Raw genomic sequence first — 19,648 nt, forward strand, 5'->3', positions numbered from 1 at the left:
TCTCATTAAACCTGCAAAGTGTGTTGCTAAGTTTCTCACAGATATAGAGTGACAAACATAGTCCTGCTGAAGGTGCTTGTTGTGAAACAGCTGGTCATTGTCAGTGCAGCACCTTGCAGCTGGTAGGGTGCAGTGGCACGCTGAGCAACGCAAAAGAGGCTGTGACAATGTTTTGGAGTAATGCACGGCCAAGCGATGGAAGAAAACTTAATCATCCTGATGTGTACCTACATAAACCTGCTCAAAGGATCAACATCAAAGCATTTCTGGCCCTACTGCCACCGTCAGCATTTTTATCCTCTTAGGAGAGGAATTGTGTCCCTTGGTGTGACTGTGTGCTTAGCCTCTGTCAGCGGCGCCACTGAACCTCTCTGCGTGGAGGTCACTGTAGCACACGTGGGTGGGCTCCCCCCACGCTGCAGGCTAAGGTTTATGGTGAGTGACAGAGCGCTGGGTCAAGTAGATGCCTATCTCTATCTGCAGTAACGACAGCTTAGCAAGCTAGCTGGCTGGAGGAAACGACCTGCTGGCTGATTGCAGAGGAACCAGTCTTTGTTTGAGTAACCATGAGCCCCCTGACTTTATGCATGCTTGTGGCTTAAAGACCTGACAGTGACTCGGTGTCTGTTGTTAGATGCCTAGAGAAAGGTGTGTGTGTGTCACAGGAGGATCAAGAGATCACAGGCATGTTTAAGGTGGTTTACAGAGTAAGGGACATGCTTACCGTCCCGTTACGACGAAACACAGCTTGCACATGCTGTGCAGCAGAGCTGAGGCTTGCTGGAGGAAAGCAGACATCTTGGGGTGCTCATCTACGGGACCTTGCACCGACAGGAAACACCCGTACAGCTTGTCAATCAAACCCATGTTTACGACGTAGCTGGAAGAAACACAAGAAGAGAAAAAAAATGGTTAATAGCATTTTTCCTGGATTTACTCTGGGAGACTTCCTTTGTACAAAGCTCATCTCACACAGGCAGACAAAGGCCTTTACTGTGCATACTTCCACAGCACTGCAGCTGAAAGCAGATACCTCACCTAAGCCCTCCACCCCCTGCTATTACTCTGATATCTCCAATTTGTCTTTGCCAATGACAGGTCTCATGATCATGTTCCCTGTACTCTTTCAGCCACAAATCACTGCTAATAGTGTCATTAGAGGGCTGTTGTGGCCCCTGTGCTAGCCCGACTCTGGGCCCTTGACAGTGTGCTGACCTGGGGCTGTCTTCCCACAGCTCCGGTACGCCTGGGCCTTCGGGCTCAGCTCAGGCACCAGCAGCTTATGAATACCTATAGAGCACTACAGCTGCCAATCAAGGCTTTCGAGGAGCTGATGTGGTCACTTTGAGGAAAGGGTTCCTCTTCTTACGACTGCCTTGACTCTCAGCTTCTTTCACATACCTTTTATTGTTAGATCTGTCACTCAGTGAAGTCCTCTCAAAACAGGTGATTATGACCGTTTTCAGCCTCCACTGCAGGTCATCTGACACTTGAACCGAGCACCATTGTTTTGACTTGATCCTCTTCCACAGCTTTACTCGGGTTGAAAGGATCTTTCCTCACACAGACTGCTCTGCTCAATGCCGGCACTCAGTTTGACAACCTGCTTGGTGGTCGAACTTGCCACTTGATGTGCCTCATCAAATGAGAATGAACTGAAAACATGAATGACAATGACAGCGGGGCTAAAAGCATTGAAAGCAACACTGAGAAACTGGTAATGAGAGAAGATCTCCTCTCTTTGAGAAGGTTTGCATCATGAGAGTGCAGCAAGAGCTACACATGTTTTGATCTGTTGTCCTTTCTCACAAGCCTATACATTATACGAAGGCAGTTGAGGTAAATCTTCTGCTCGTACTTGGGATTACCGGTCTGACGACACCATTTTTCTCAGGCCCTCCCCTGTCTCCAGGGTTACGACTGGGTCAGTGGATGAGAGTGGTGGGCCTGTGCAGCTGCTCCGTCCAGATGAATCATGGCTTGTGGGAGGGATGGTGGAAAGGCAGCACTCTTCCACACGGCTTCATCAGGGCGGGCCTGCGTTTCCTCACAGCCTACATTTCTCCAACAGAGCCCGGACTCCTACCGCCCAGACCAACACGGCTAGCTCCAATGCCTGGTTCAAGAAAACCTTTCAAAGCCTTGGAAGTGCTCTTTGTTTATGCTACTTTAAAACTTCTTACTTGAAATGTGGCGCTGAATGCGTGGAAAAAGAGCACAAGCTGGAAAGCTGCCAGAATACGCGCTCATTCTCACACTACCTCTGTTGGATCATTTCCAAGAGATCTGACATTTTGTCAGCCCGGTCTTCACATAAAGCACGCTGTGGAGGAAATCAGAGGTTGACCAACTCTCAACCCAGTCAAGAGGAGTGGAGGGGGATGTACTACAGAAGGTAAAAAGGTCATGAGATGAGGAAGAGAGGTGCCATGTAGGAGGAGGAGGAGCAGGGTGAGAGTAGTAAAGAGCTTTGAAAGGAAAATACCTGATGAGGTCTTGTGTGCGAGTGTTGAAGGACTCTGTGGCAGAGCTCTTGACCTTGGCATCTGGGGAGGAAATCCATGTCTTTTCGCCTTGTCCGGACTCAGGGATATGTGGGAACAGGGAGCCAAGGATGGTAGCAATGGTCTGCAGCAGGCCTGTCGTCAAGCCCTCAAAGACTTGTTTGTTCACACTGCGCCCAAAAATGGATTTGTCCTCTTCTGGGACATACAGCTGGAAGAATAGGAGAAAATAATGTTTTAATATGAGACGTCTTCTTGTGATTAAGCAATTAATTAAGCTTCATTCTTTCACCCTGTCAGCTGCATTATATCTAAGAGCATCAAGACGCTTTTAAACACATTACCCACAGAATGTAGAAGTATGGACAAATGACGGCCAACATTAAATATCCTGTTTAGAAAAAGCCTTTTTCTGTGTTATTACTCAGTTTATTACTCACCAGCTTTATAGGGGTAACTCATGTTACGATACACTATACGATAATATCATGATACAGCGATTCTGCGATAATTGATATATTGCAAGATAATCATGTAATGATGCATCATGATTTCTTTAACATCAGATCACAATACTTCTCTGTAACTCATCCATCAGTCATTACATGGCTGCTACTGTGCACTGTTTCTCAGGTTATTCATAATTTATAACTACACATATTATATTCAAAACATTTATATTTTACTATCATCTACTATTTATGCATATCAACTGTAATATATTATTATAGTATAATATACTTCACTACATATATTTCTGCATTTTTATTACCTCATCCATACCGTGCAATTTTGTCTTATGTCTTTGTGCAACTACTTTTCATGTGCAATTGTTATTTATTATGGAATATTTCAATTTACTACAACCACATTACTATGATACACACCGTGTGTGTTTTTGACTTGGTGCGATTTTTTTGTACAAAAACGTTACATCCACAATAAGTGAAAGGTGCACATAGTGTATATATTTATTATTAATAGTATTATTGTATTTTATTGTCTTGCATTTTTTTTAATCTATCACTTGTTTTACCCTGTCCTTTACTTTAAGCTTTTGTAACAAGTGTCAATAAAGTCTATCTTATCTTATATTTGTGATTAACTGAAGAAAACAAAATGCCCCTAAAAAGGTGCAAGATAAAATATTTGTAAATTAAAATATCGCTATTTGGCATCAGCCTATCGATAATTGTATTGCACGAGTCAGGAAGACGACATATTGCCATATCGATATATTATCCCACCCTTACAGCTTTAGGCCCCAAATTAGTGGACTATACTCCTGTGAGTTGTATAGCTATGATAAAAAGTGTATAGTAGGCATTTCCTTAGCCAGAGAGATGACAAAAAAAAAGCTGTTGTTAACATGTAGGGATGTAAAAAGAAGGATCTATAATCAAACAAGAATGAAGCTCAAATAAAAATGCTGAAGAAAGAAATTAGAGTAGTCATGAGTAGAGATCACGACTAATAGTGCAGTGCTACTGTGTAACGTAGAAAACCTTGCAATGATAAAACCCTCTCATTTGGTCTAATGGTTTGGGTGAATGCTGACAGCGAAGGTAAATCCACCGACATTCTCCACAAATCTAATTAAAAGGGTACATGCTCATATGGCAGCGCAACCCCCACCGCTCACACACACATACCAGAACACAGACAGGCACAGGAATACGCACTCAGTCGGCAAATAAAACACAATAAAGATTAAATAGTTGTGCAGAATTTAAACGTTGTAGTCTGAGGTGTAAATTAGAAAAAGCAGGATGACATTTTTTAAGCCACTTTCTTAATCTGCGTTGAACAAATGGAGAACAGTTAGTTTGTCTCCTGCAGTGCTGCTGGATATGTCAGTCAGCAGAGCAGCTGCTGGGATATGTTTTATATAAACTGAAGCGTACGGGCTAACCTCTCCCTGTGTGCCCTGAGGAAATATGACTGCTCTGGATTGGAACTCGGCGCTGGAGAACGAAGCCCCAGTAGAGTTCATGCATGTACCACAGCCCTGTGCCTGTGCCTTGTCCTGTGTGTGTGTTGCCTGCGAGTGAAGGCGGCCCCAGCGCGCCGCCACCGTTAGATGTTTGGAGTGGGCTGATGTTTACAGTCCTTCTTACAGAGTGCTGAAGGATATGGGCTGACATGTCGCCGCAACGCAGCCTGCCTGCGCTCTCACATTCCCTAGTCTGGAGGCATCTGTGGAGAGGTTGGGTAACAGTTTGTTTCTCGCTGGCTTGTGTCTTTCTCTGTCTTTCATTAACATTGTGGCAAGAACCGACACCTGCAATAAGGCATAGTTTTTACAGCGGGCAAAGCGCTGTTCATCAACAGATTAACGTTAAGAAAACAGGCAGGGTTAAATAAGAACGCTACATTTATGTGTGGCTACGTACGAAACACTTTGATGTTGCGGTGAATGGCTTGTATCCACACATACTCAACAGCTCCTCTACATTTACTCTACTTAATACGAATAAAAATAATGGTATTGGCACAAACTCATTTGAATATTGAGTCTCATTGCATCATTTAAGAACCATGATGCATGTGATGGCCTCAGCCGTGAAGCGTAAACTTACTGTTAGCTGATGCAGCAGCAGGTCCATGAGGAGTGCTATCTTGTTGCTAAACAGCACATAGGAGCAGTTGAGGGGGCAGCAGGAACATGCCAGGTAGTAGGTGTGTACAGCAGCACAGAGGGATCTAAGAGAGAAAAAACACCAACCATAATTAATAATGAATTTTAAAGAACATTTCAAGGCAGACGGTTACCCCCCCCTTGTGATTCGTTAAAGAAACACTTCTACTGTGATGTGAATGTCTAGCCCTGGGCAATGACAAGACTATCAGCACTCATCAGGAAGCCAAACACACTCTTCGGTATTTGTAGTTCTTTAAGGATGCAGTTTGTCTTCACATGTCAAAAAGCATATCTCACTGACAGCGCGAGTAAGGAAGCAGATATGAGGAATAAAAACACTCGTATCGGCTACTTATGCGGATACTCCCCTCACCCCTCACTGCAGCCACCTTCAGAGGAGCTGAGCGCAATCTCAGTCCCATCTCGGCTGAGACGGTGCAGCATTTCCACTGGAGAGATAAAACTATTCCTCTCAGCAGCTCCTCACAGCCGCCAGGCAGCGGCCAGTAAGCATGCCTCTGTATTATGTCTGCTCTTAAACAAGCCCCAGAGAAGATTAATGCTTCAGATAACTGACCAATCGTTCTGCTTTGACTGCTACTCCCCCTCAGCCCTGTTTCATCAGTTAATATTTTCTGACAACTGTATATTTTAGCCATTGGCGGAATGGCGTGTCCTATCTGCTCACTGCAAGAAAGGAATCTGCCTCTCCAGCGCCTAAAGTAGGCCGTGTTTATTCCAACTGGTAAACATTTTGATATCTACCAAAACCTTCACATCTGCTGTACGTTTTCGGTCGAACCACGCTGGCATGGTAAAGGAAAATAGATTAGGCTGAGGCAGCCCCAAGTCTGTCAATAACTGCCTCTATTCTTTGCTCCGCATTCGCAAGCGGACGGATCAGTCGTCTTGCTGCATCATTATTGACATTGCAGAGTTAAGCTGTCAGACGTGGAATGTGGCGTTAATGCGAGAAGCACTTTATTTTGAGTGATCGGATAGTGTCCAAATCGAACATCAAAGCTTCCGTCCACCTGAGAGCACAAGCAGAGCAAAGCCTGTTTGCAAATTGTTAATGTCCTTTAAGGCAGCTATATAGACAGTAATTGTATTAAAGCATACATGCAGCCTGAGTAAAACGTTAAGTGCACTGATAGAGCAGTCTGTGTGGAGTAAGAGTTGAGGTAACATGAGATCCCAACAAAACCATGCTATGTGCAGCCGTCCAGACTCTGATTCTCTGCTGAACTTGGGACAAAGATCAGCTTCTATGCAAATACCGAAATGACAACTCAACTCCTTTTTCTCAAACACTGTAGTAAAACTACGTGCTTCACAAAGCTTGTGTAACTCAAGCTGTGGTAGCTGTCTCGTACACTCTTCCAAAGGACAGGAGTTACTTCAGGTGCCTTAAGTCACTATCCTGGTTTTTAGATCATCTAGTGTACAATAGTTGGGCTATCATATGACCTATGAGAGATAAAATGACTATGCAGGACTGACTTGATTACTGTCAAAGAGCGGTTTAAACCACAGCCGGATAAAGTTCATCTTGGTCAATGGTAGCGTTCAGGTTACACCTATGACAACTGAGATTTGGTGTTCTACTCCTACCAAAGTTTGGCTTTATATATTTCACAAAGCATGCATGGGAAGCAGTGTCATCAGGTCTTCAATAAAAGCTTCAATTCTTGTTGGAATGCTGGCATGAAGTCATGAGCTTTGTACAATGGGATATTAAATTGTTCCTTTCGGTCAGCTCATCAAGATATCTTTTTGTTTGTTTCCACAGACTTCAACTTTCTGAAACTTGGAATGAAAGTGTGTGGTTTTTGAATTAAATTTTGCTTGGTATTTTGTGAAGTTAAAGCTATTTTGAGGAACTTTTGGTTTGGGTCGATTTTGGCGCCCCCTGTGGACAAAGCCGTACCTCTTATCTCTTTGTTGTTTTTATCCTGTACATGCTTAAGTGGTGGTTTTTAACAAAAAATCTGATCCTGCTTTCTTTAACAGTCATATGTAACACTCACTTTAAATCTTTGCCCTTGAAAAATGTAAACAAAGGCAGCGTGCAGTTAATTGCTTCATCTGACACCCCGCCATTGGTTTCAGGTATTAAAAATAACTATACAGAAATAATCAATCTTGTCGCTGATGGTCTGGTTTGCTTTTGTAAGTCATATAGAGAAATCTGAATTAATTTCAGACTGTTTCATATCCAGCAAAAAACTCTTCACAGGAGCTTTAACAAACTTTTAGGTCGGTCTATCAACTTTTCAAATGCTGCTTTCCCATGTATCGTATAAAATTGTTTTTAGAGCCTAGTTAGACACATTGTTTGTTTAATTTAGACACAATGTCCATGTTGTTTTCCAATATTTAGCCTTCCCAAGACATGCTTTTTCTTATTTTTTGAAATGCTATTTGGGATCCCCCTAAGTATAATGCATACGTCCATGAAATAAAACTATATTATATATAGTATAAAGTGGTTCGTGTAAAATTAAGCTTTTTATTACAAAAAGAAGATTTTCTAAAAGTAGCATGACACACAAATAATTAACCCTTTTTAGAAATTACGTTCAAGACATTGCTTTATTTCTGTCCCCAACCTGACGAGCATATTCTAATTAAATCACTTCACTTCTGACAAGACAGGCCGGCCCCTCTTGCTTCACAATCGACTCACTCAACTGCTTCTGTAATGAGCATGCAATTGCTTTGTAAGGCAGCTAATCAGGCTTGTCTTTGGTCATCTCTGAACAAATGAGGAGGCTGTCAAAGGCATGTTTGAGTTATGCCCTTACACCAGCCTGTACAATGAACCTTCACAGTGATCTGTCTTTGGTTTCCTCCCACCTAATTGAGCTTGATGAGTACGACACCTGATAGTCCGCCCTCTCTGGGAATCTCACTATCTCAATGCCCCTCAATGACAGCACCAGTGAAAGATTTTAAGGAACAATTTGGTAAAGTGCCGCGCTGCCCGGTCTCACGTTGCACAAAAACTTTCAGAGGACTGATGAGTGCCAGTCCATCTAGGCGGGCAACATTCCTCCACCTACACTGTTATTGGGGTTCTTATTACATTGAGAGATTGTGCTTTACATTTACCCAAAATGACAAAAGCTACTATTTATCACCATCAACTGCATGATCACTCTAAAAAGCAAAAAAAGCAGTAAACTTTCTTCATGTTCAGGTTTTAAATGGTGGACTAACACGATAGATCTGACACTGGAGATTAAAAGAGAGAGGGAAAAGCAAATAATGAGTGATGTTATCTGCACACCTACACTGGCAGCTTTATTTCGCCTGTAAAGCTATTTAGATCCATAGAGAAATGAGGCCAAGAGGTAGAGGGCTGGAGCGCACCTGATCCTGTGTCGCCCCCCTGCAGCCCTCTGGGGCCCTGCCTGGGTGGTCAACAGGTCCTTACACAATAACATAGAGAACTGGTGGGTAAATATATACTCAACATCAATTAATCATAGGTAAAGGCTGATAAACAAGACTAGAAAAAGAAAAACTATTCCTAAAGGGTTTGGATTTCACTGCCTGGGTAAAATTAATAGAATAGAATTAACGCCTTTGAACGAAACGAAATGCTACAATACAATAAGATTACGATACACTTAAAACCATACGGTCAATACAATAAGATACAATCAACACGATACGATACGCTCAATTCAGTATGATATGATACGATCAATACGATAGGATCAATATGATACGATACGATCAATACAATAGGCTCAATACAATGTGATAGGATACAATCAATGCGGTACGATACGATCAATATGATACAATCAATACGATACGATCAACACGATACAATGCGTTCAACACGATATGATGTGCTCAATACGATACAATCAATACGATACGCTCAATACGATACGATACAATCAATATGATACGCTCAATACGATATGATATGATCAATGTGATACGCTCAATACGATACGATATGATCAGTGTGATACGATACGCTCAATACGACACGATGTGTTCAACACAATATGATGCGCTCAATACGATACAATCAATACGATACGCTCAATACGATAAGATATGATTAATGTGATACGATACGCTCAATACGATATGATCAATAAGATCAATACGATAGGATGCGCTCAATACGATACGATACCGTCAATGCAATATGCTCAATACAATCAATACGATACGATCAATATGATACGCTCAATGCGATGCGATGCGATACGATCAATACAATACGCACGGATATTTGTGCTGGACTCGAATCGTACATACATTTTGCTTCGTCCACTGTAGAATCAATAAATAAAAAGAGATTGTATAAGTCTTTTAACCAAGTCCATTTACTGTGATGAATAGCCAACTCTCAATCCAGTTGACAACCAGCACGTAAAAAAGCTCTTTCTGCTTTTTGTCACTGCCCGGCCTTATCAACCCTGAGATCTGTGCTCCTCAACCTGAGTCTCACATTTCTCGCCCTCTCAGTGTGTTTCCTATGCGCCCAGTCAAGCCTGACTGGAGCGACGCTGCAGAAATCTGACCAACTTCCAGATCAGGTTGAGTCCCTGCCTCTTAAACAGGGTAAATTTGTGTTCAGGGGAAGAAAAAGAATCCTAAGCCAAAATAAAAGGTGAGGAGCAAATCCATTTCCTTGTGCGGTCAAACAATCCCTTCATTCACTGCTATCTAAATGACATTTAATTTGATTCTGCTGTTGATCTCTCCGATACCCTGAGTGCTTCCAAGACATCTACTCTGGCTGTCGTGCCACACTGGCCAGGTATGAAGGGGAAAGAAATCTGATGAGCCGTCACACACCGTCATGCACAGAAGCACGAGTGTGCGCGCACACACACACAAACACAAATGGTGGAAAACATCCTGAAATAAAACCACAGGTAGCAGGTTTGATTTCACAGGATACACCAGGTCATGTGAGACAGAGGTGGAAATACAAATTGGGTTAACACACAATGTCCAAGGACTCCTAAACCCTCCTCTGGCGATCACCTGTTTGATTTTAAAGAAGAGAATTAGATTCTCTCTCTTTCCAAACTATGATAGACGATTTTTCAAAAGCACAAGTTGTGAGTTTCTTCACAAGCATGAATCTTGTTCCTCACCTTTCTTCAGTGACCCCTATTGGAAGACAGAAATACAGGCCAAAAAAAAGATTCTTGTCATTTTTGACACTGGCCTTGGTGTAACTGTTAATATGCACTATTAATAAAAGGTCCTTCTTGATTTGTTAACTGTTAACATCCATTCATCCACTATCTATACCGCTAATCCTGTTCAGGAGGGCTGGAGCCTATCCCAGCTGTCATTGGGCGAGAGGTGGGCTACACCCTGGACTGACTGCCAGTCAATCACAGGGCTGACTTAGAGAGAGCGACTACCAGTCACGCTCACACTAACACTTACAGGCAATTAAGAGTCACCCTAATAAACCTAATGAGCATGTCTTTGGACTGTGGGAGGAAGCCGGGGTACCCGGAGGAAACCCACACACGCACGGGAAGAACATGCATACTCCACACAGAAAGGCCCACTACGTCTGTACTAGGATTTGAACCAGGAACTTGTCGCTGTGAGGTAACACCGCTTACCACTACACCACAATGCAGCCCCTGCCTGAAAACTAAAGATGTTGTTATCATCATCGCTAAAAAAATTGGTTGATCTATAGACTTTATTTGCAACAAATTTAATGATCGATTTCAAGTACTCTTTTAAGCAAAAATGCTAATATTTCATTGGTCATAGCGACATTTGGTCATAGCAACATTTTAAAGATTTAATATAGATAAAGAAAATATCAAATAAACAACAAAATAAAGATAATTGAAGGTAAAAATCCATCTTGTTCACAAAAAACTACATGCTAACTTTAGGGATGTTATTGTGTCTTCTGTGTTGTACTATAGTCTCTGCAGCTGAAGTTAATGACTGGCTGCATACACCATGATCTCCACATTCCAGTGACCACAGGGTTACACCAGGACATTAGCGAAACCTCGCAGAGGAATTAGCTCATTAATGTAATGGTAACAATATGGAATCAGCCTCCCCGGGGAGAGATACGGCAGGAGCATCTCCGCAGCTGCCTTTTTTGTAAATCACTCTGCTTATCTGGTGGGAGGAGGTGATCAATACGACAGCATCGCTGTAAACAGATAATGTAGCGCACTCTGGGGCTAGCGTCTGTATATCAGCCCATTAGGCCACACAGCGATCCAGATGACGGATGGTGATAAGTAGACAGACGGGCTGCGTCCTTGTGTTGCATCTCGTCACCACTGACCTGACTGGGCTGCATTACAAGGTTAAAACGTGTGACCTCTCCTGCATGTTACATGGTTTACACAAGTTCATTTAAAAAGTCAGCGGTGTTTGTTCGAGTCAAATTGTCTAAATTTCCTCTAAAACACAACCTTTTATTGGAAAACACGTTGTCGCTTACACATCTGTATTGTAATAACTACATTAATTCATAAATTAGTATTATACATTATAATAGCTACAGATGGATCATTTAAATCCACACTACAGAAGCTACTGTTTACAACAAATGTGGTCAGGGTGAAAGTTTCCACATCATGAGCTTATGTTCAGTTCAGCAAAGCTCTCCAGGGTCCTGCAGTATTATCAGCACAGGACTAAGTGACAGGCAGGCTGCCCTTTGTTTGTTTCTAAACAAGCTACTAAAATAACCTGTTAGGCCTTGAACACACCATCATGTGTGTCTGTGTCATGGTGTGTGTGTGTGACTGGTGTAAATCTAGTGTAAAACTCTCATACCTCTTTTATAATTACACTACAGAGTTTAAATGTCCTGTCTCCTCTTCCTCCACCACAGCATGTCAGATGTCTTATAAGCCATGCAGGTATTATTTGCATGCACCGTCATCTGCAAACAAACTCTCTGTACAAGGAGACTCTCTGTTTAAGACAACAACATTTCTTCCAGTTCAGAAGTCTGCTTTAAATTCCACCAGATTACAATGATTGAGGAAGAGAGAGTCTCAGAAAAATCAATATACATGTGATGCCCTTTAAAAGCCTTATAAATATAAGAAGCATTTGTCCATTAGCAGAGATTCAGAGACCAGTAAATGCTAATGAATGGGAGAGCAAGGCCATTCGAGTCCATTACAGAGTCCCACTAGTGAGCGCGGCCGCCTCTCTGAGGTTATCTACTGGCGGGCCATGCAAACCCCAGACCCACAACTCAAAAATACTCTGCACTCTAAATGATAGATGAGACACATGTGCTTTCTGTGTTTCCAGAGAAAAGAATGAACACAAATTGATCACAGTATGGAAATGTTTTCCCGGTGTAGAACGGCAGCGCTGTTACTCAATAGTACATTTTGAGGATATTTATGGAGATGAAGTAATTATAAACAGTGATGAAGTAGGTAAACTGAGATTAGCTCACTCACATTATATTAGAAAAACAATCACAAGGAGCAAATAAAGAAGTGTGCTGTCAGTGAGGTCAGAGAAAGGATACAGTCTGAGCAAAGTGAGTGGAAGAAAAGAATGCAACAGCTGTTTGAAGCCTTGTGAATATACAGTAGAGAGCAGACGACATTAAACAGAATGGATTAATCAGCTACTTTTTCAAAGAGGATGAGCAGATTAAATTTTTGCTTCTCGTTTTTAATTGTTTAGACTCTCTGGCTAACGTTTAGCGCCACACATAAAAACCTACACTACCAAAAAGAAAACTGTGTTGACTTTAGTCAGTGATTAAGGTGTACTGCCAGTCAATTTCAGTCTCTTGAAATTATTCACTATATTATTAACTTATTTGAGTACAGCTTTGATAGCAGCTATCAGTCTTAGAAGAGATTGAGATAGGGCTGTCAATGAATATTCTAATTTTGAATATATAACCGAAAAAAAAAAAGGATATCCGATTATTAAAATTAATCAGCACTACCGCATCTGTCACGCAAGCTCTCGTGTGTTCTTGTATGTCCTCAGGTGCACTCTCTTCACGTCACTTTATACGTTAATAATTAACTTTAGTCGAGCTGAAACGAGCTAATACAACAACCGTGTGGGGATGACAGCGGAGAGTGACCGGCCGGAGAGAGAGAGAGATATTCATCCCCAGCGTAACAGACAGGTGTAGCTATGTTGGTTTTTTAAAAAGACATGTTTTGTTTTATACGTGTTACAGCACAGCTCGCTTGGAGCGCTGAATTTCTGTTTTACCGTAACCTAATTATTGATTAATATAATTTAATTATGTTTGAATTATGTTGATCTTTTAAAAGGCATGTTTATGTTCAATATATCTTTTCAAGCAAGTTTGTCTCTTGTTGTATTGGTATGCCCTATTGTGGACATATTGCACAAAAATAGATATTTGAACAGTTCGAAACTATGAGTTTTCAAAAATGACATTCGATTATTACTTTAGAAGGAATAATCTATTGCGACTGAACATAAAAAAAAAATACCAGATAAAAATATTAAAACAGGGGAAATTAACAGAAACCAGATGTGTAAATGTAGACTTCCACCTACTGAAAAAGATCACTGTCACTCATGGCTAAAGTCACCACTGATCTCGAACACAACTGGTCAGCATTTCCAAAATCAAGCTGTTCCGATCAGAAGCTAAAGAGACAGCTCACCCTGCTGGCTTCAGACAGAAACTTGATTAAGTCATGATAATAAACTGAAGGGCAAAGATACTGTTCTTTCTTTTGTTTGTTTAAATTGTGTTAAATTACAGAAACATATCTGAACACACCAAACATTTTATGTATTGAAGTATATCTTTGTGTTAGTGAAAGTATTATTACTGTAACTTGGTGTCTGTACTCACTTGTGAGGAATACGGGGAACGGCAGTGGGTGTGGAGGCAGCAGTGATGACCTGCAGAATTTGTTCCAGAGCCGATAGGCCGCCGCCCACTTGGAAGGCCACTTGGTCTGCATTGTTCTGTTGTAGCAGAGGGAGAGAGAGAGAGACAGTGAAACAGAGCTACAGTCAGGGGGACAAAGAGCAACAGGCTGGACAGGGGATTACATGGCTCTCACCAGAGAGGGAACCTCTCCTTTCTCCGTCAGGGGTGAGGGATTGAAATTTGACACAAAGTGATCCCAGAAGTATTCCTGTTTAATCTCAAAAGTGCACAACCCGACTCCACCCCACAACAGTCGGGTTTCAGAGGACGGCAAATGCTCTGCAGGCTCCAGTTAGCACCAGGGTGGTCTCAACCGATGACCACGGGGAAGTGAATCTGAGAAAAACGTACTCGGCCAAACTAATTATGGGGCAATAAAAAAACTTCCAATAGGCTAGGATACAGAAAAACCTTATATTCATATCATAATCAAACTTAATCAATATTGCATCAGAGCCACTGGAGTCAAAAAGGATAGGGTATTCATATTTCTTCACCTATTATGTCAGTAATTACAGGGATTAAAGCGTCACCTAATCCTAGTCTGACACTTTTCTTTAACTTTTAACTCGATGCAGCCTCACACACCTAGAGAGGAGCTCCTCTCACACTTGTAGCTACTTGTGGTCTGAATACTTTGCGCTTATAGCAAACTTTCTTTTACAACCTGCTTTTAAATGATGTTTTATTAGCTCTATTTCAACTAAAGATTTTGTGATTTTAGGAAAGATTTTAAGATTATTTATGATTATTATTTTAATCACGTTTAAGGCCAGACTCGGGCTAGCCCCTCTCTTTATTCCTGAGCTTTTATCCCCCTATTAGCCTCGATGCTGTCTGAGAGCCTCTTGTAGTGCTTTGCTGGCCATTTCAAGGTCTAGGCTGAAAACAAAAGGTGACGGGGGTTTTGCTGTCAGAGGCCTCAGACTTTGAAACAACCTGCCAGAGGAGGCGAGACCATGTTTCATCTCACTACTTAAGACACACCTTTACAAATAAACATTTACTCTGTGATGTTATTTAATTTAATTTAATTTAATTTAATTTTTTTTTTATCAGAACGTTTTTATTGTCTGTCGTGAAACACTTCTATTACTATCAAGGTTTACAAAATATATGTTTTCAAATGTGCACTATTTAGGGCGTATGAAAAATGCCTTTTGGCGTCCTTTTTTGATGTCTTAGACAGGATTTTAATTTACTACTACTACTATATTTCAATATTAATTATTGATATATAATTATTCAATTTTTTGTCCATATAAAAACTTTGTTTGACATTCCCTTTATTACTTTATTATGAGTGAGCTTGACTCCTTTTTTCTTTTACAAATTTTCACTATTTTAAAAAGACAGGACTTCATAAGTGAATAAATTCATTTAGACAACATTTTTAAACGTTAACTTAAGTCCATTGGTGTCTGTCTTTATCATTCTAAAGGTCTACTCTCTTCTTTCCCTTCACTTACAGTACAGTTCATAAGATTTATGAACACATGCAAATAGTTAAGTCCTGCCCTCCTGTGATGATGGAGTAATTGGCAGTGGGTCAGATGCTGTTGCTACAGTGTCTTATAAATCAACAAGTACAAAGCCAGGAGCGAGCGCTGACTATCAGGCATGTTTGTGCCTGGGTCGACGGAGGAGGAGAGGAGCGGGAGGGGAGCCGCTGATGGACGGCCTTCCTCGCACAACTTGCAGAGGGCCGTGTTACACTGCAGGTCACTCCTCCACCTAATGAGGTTACAGGCTCCTCCAGTGCTGTGAAAATCCAGCCACTTCACATCGCTTTTGTTCCGCAGATGGGAAGTTGCCAACAAGCCTGAACACAGTGAGAGAGGAGCGCTTTACCAAATTACAGATAAGCTCTTCGTCTGTCATTCACTCCCACTGCTGCAGAGGTAGCTGCTCCTCGATTCCGGTGTTAAAGCACACAGAAGAGGCACTGAACAATCGTTTAGGGTTCGGGACAAAAACATTAAACGTCACAAAAGACCCTTTACATTTGACATAATGAGAACATCTCAAAGACAGTCTCAAGAGTCTAAACAGGGCTGGTTAAAATGACTTCCTTTCTGTGCGTTGGCAGCAGTTTGCATGCCTAATCAACTGGGTCTCAGTCACTGAGCTCAGCTTAACCCCTCTCTTAACCCTCCCATCAACACACCTACCTAAAAGCTTCTAGGCTAAATGAGAAAAGGCAGCTCTTTCATAGCAGCTTATCAAATGGTATTAAAGGGGGTGACTGGGACCTGCCCAGTCCTGGCCGTCTCCTGTGAAAACCAGACAAGAGTTCCTCGACGAGTCAGTGCCTCTTCTGCTCTGCTGACAGATTTATCTGTTGTGATGATGGAACAATACGAGTGAGGAGGATTAAGTTTAGACTACATGACATACTATCTTCAGGTGGTCCATGCGTGCAATGGTCCACAGAAAACAAAACAGACATCAGAGTGATCCTGTGAGGACGCACACTTTGCATGATAACAGCTCTGAGGTCTGCGAATGTTGATCTTTGTGCAAACTAAGCTGTTGACTTTCTAAGCAAATGGGAAACAGCATCTATCCTTTTTATAAACCTAACCACACAGGGCAACAGAAATCTTGTTTGTATGTAATTACAGTGACAGAGTATGTACACAGTAAGCTGAATTTGCATACAAACTGAACAGGATATAAAACAATGTTCCACCCATGTTATTAAAGGGAAACCCCAGATAATGACTCCTCCTGATACATTTGCAACCTCCTGACTTTAACTACAGCCCCACCTTGAGGGGGAGATGTCTGGTTGTGAGTAAATGTCTCAACAACTATTGGATGGAACTTTTTCTTACATTTTTTTCATAATTTATATTAAAAAGGACCATGGCACGTACAATATTAAACATACATGTTACCATTTGATATTTTGTACCAGAATTAGCTTAACGCAAATTCTATCAGCAGTCACAATTAAAACATCACATAGTTATGGACTTAACTATATATCCTTAGGTTGTTGACCTTGTATAAACTGTAACTATGGCTTTAGTGTAACTTTTTATCAAGGGCTGCAAAATTATTCCAAATAGTATCAAAATTGCAAATATTACCAGGTGAAAGTCGCAAAAAAACATTTAGTCACTATCACTATTTTAATGATTTATAGTTTTTTCCAGTTAATATAAAAATAGTGATGCAAAACTGATTGTCCCACTAATCCTGATTTAAAACATAATTGAAAAATCGGACAAAAAGCGTGGAATTGGGACTGCTAGCTGGAGAGGTACCAGTCTCTTTCCTGAGCAAGGCACCTAATCCTCAACTGCTCGGGGTGCACGTCCACGTGCAGCCCCCTCACTCTGACATCTCTCCATTAGTGCATGTCCACAGGGTTCTGTTTGTGCATGTGTGTATTTCAGGCCTTTGTTTGTGTAGCATGTTTGTAAAAACAGAGTGAATTCCCCCTTGAGGATTAATAATGTATGTCTTCTATAATTGAATACCAAACCTAAGGCCCATGCAGTTTCAGTGGCACTTTACATTACTCACCGTCTTTAAGTGAGTCTGTTAGCATATGTGATGGCGTAATCAGCAGTTGTTAGAATGTTATCAAAACACCTGCTTAACATCGCTATTGCTGTTTGGCCCATGTTAGCACGGTGATATTAGCATTTAGCTCAAAGCCTGCTGCTTCAAAGTACAGCAGGTAGCGTAGCTCTTGTAGTCTTGTTTACTAAAATGTAAAATCTGTTCATTGACCCGTTCAAAGTAATTCTACAATGCAAAAAAAGTATTGTATTTTATTTAAGTGACATATGCTCTTTAATATAGGCTGTTAATGTTAACCCATCTTTTACTCTTTGTGCAAAGAGGTACAGATATGATTAGCCTTGCTTAGCTCAGAGACAATGAAAATCTGTGAAATAAAACAGAGTTTCCCACCTCCACAGAAGCTACAACAAAACACAGTGACAGGATGAGCAGCTAACTTCCCCTCACAAAGAGCAACAAAAGAGCCACTACCAGAGACTAAGCATCAAGACACAAGTGAGAAGGATGGCTCCTGCATAATACAACAGGGTGAATCTTATCCAATTATTATCCAGGGTGACCATTGTTTCCCCAGCTGATGGGAAGCTGAAGCAGCTGGCTACTCCTGCAACAGTGTCCGCAGACCAGCGGACCAGCAGACCGGCCAGATTGCACTTTGTAGTCTCCTCCTACCAGACACTCTAATTAGAGCAGAGAGGAGGGCGCAGCCTCAGCGATCCTGCCACACCAACAGATGGACGACAACTGGCAGAGTTCATTAAGGAGTGTCTTCAACTTTGATCTGCACCTTCAAGTCACTCCTTTACGGCTAAAACCTAACAATGACAGTTACGAGTGTGACAGATCTCTCTCTCTTTAAAGATATTTCATCATCACGCAGCCTTACAGAGAAGCTAGAGAGCGGTAAACAAAGCTCTGTGGGCCGAGTCGACTGGAAACCACAACAAAGCTGCTTGAGTAAACAGCTTATAGTATAAACTTGTGTGTTTACAAGACATAATAGCATACGATGCAGTAGACTAAGCGAGTGCAAGACAAATACAGAAACGGATAATTCAAGTGTGTGTATTCTGTAAAATGTAGCGAGATTAATCAAAGGCCAGTGTGGTGCAAAAATCAAACCTGCCACAGAAACCGCAGACAGCTTGAGTCGACACTAATACGCCAGGACGCTTAGAAGCATTTCACTCCCTATTTAAGTTGTGGTGAGGAAACACAAATGAGACAAATGACAACCCAGAATTAGAAATGTACAATAACATAACACCTGCATTGTACCAATTACTATATTTTAAGTATTCATATCTTAAATATTTGAATGTAAGAAAAGCAAATACAGATGCTAAGTATATATGTTCATACATTTTCTGAACTTATAGTATGCTGGTCACTAGGGATAGACCGATTATCGGCCGGGCCGATATTCGGCATTTTGACGCATATCGGCCTTTTTTTTTTTTTTTTTTAATCCGACGGCCTATAAGAGATCAATTTAAATCTGGGTTATTTTGGCTCTGATGCATATGCTTAAAGGCATTTAAACAAAGTTAAGTGTTGGAGTTTGTATTATTCAAAATTTTGACGCCAATATTTTCACTTTTACTGCAAATGAATATCGGCTTCAAATATCAGTTATCGGCCTCCTTGACTACTAATTATCGGTATCGGTAACGGCCCTGAAAAAACAATATCGGTCTATCTCTACTGCTCACTTTTACTTTCTCTAGATCTGGCTCCCTGAAACCGTGCCACTCTGTCCTTAACCATCCCCCATGTCCCCGGGTACAAGTCCCACCAGTCCCAGACAGCTCCTCACCTGTCATACATGCTGACCTTTTCTAAACATGTTTTAACTGAGAGAAGATGTAAAAGGTTTTGGCTATAGATAAATAAAAGTGTGTAATTCTGCATAAAGTCAAAAGCAGCAAAATTGTTATTCTCGATTGCAGACGGTAAAAGAAAAAAAAGAAAATCAGGTTTGACACAAAATAAACCATTAGAGGTCACAGAGGGAGAAACACACCGGGG

The 19,648-nt window shown here is 41.3% G+C and overlaps 1 protein-coding gene across 4 annotated transcripts in view; it reads right to left on the reverse strand.

Moving 5' to 3' along the window:
- The window catches only part of scaper (S-phase cyclin A-associated protein in the ER), a 59,666-nt gene that overhangs the window by 10,994 nt on the left and 29,024 nt on the right, over positions 1 to 19,648 (reverse strand). For 2 of the 4 annotated variants that reach the window (XM_069685793.1, XM_069685792.1), the window contains 4 exons: positions 14,003 to 14,118; positions 5,084 to 5,207; positions 2,486 to 2,715; positions 725 to 880 (listed from right to left, as the gene is read on the reverse strand). In XM_069685793.1, the coding sequence (XP_069541894.1) occupies positions 725 to 880; positions 2,486 to 2,715; positions 5,084 to 5,207; positions 14,003 to 14,118 (626 nt within the window). Of the gene's footprint in view, positions 1 to 724; positions 881 to 2,169; positions 2,387 to 2,485; positions 2,716 to 5,083; positions 5,208 to 14,002; positions 14,119 to 19,648 lie in introns of those variants that run through there. The other 2 variants (XM_069685796.1, XM_069685794.1) reach the window with 2 other exon arrangements.

The sequence above is a fragment of the Semicossyphus pulcher genome, unplaced genomic scaffold (genome assembly GCF_022749685.1).
Source record: "Semicossyphus pulcher isolate SPU_LCO1_2020_fin unplaced genomic scaffold, fSemPul1.0.p SCAF_8, whole genome shotgun sequence".
NCBI lineage: Eukaryota > Metazoa > Chordata > Actinopteri > Labriformes > Labridae > Semicossyphus > Semicossyphus pulcher.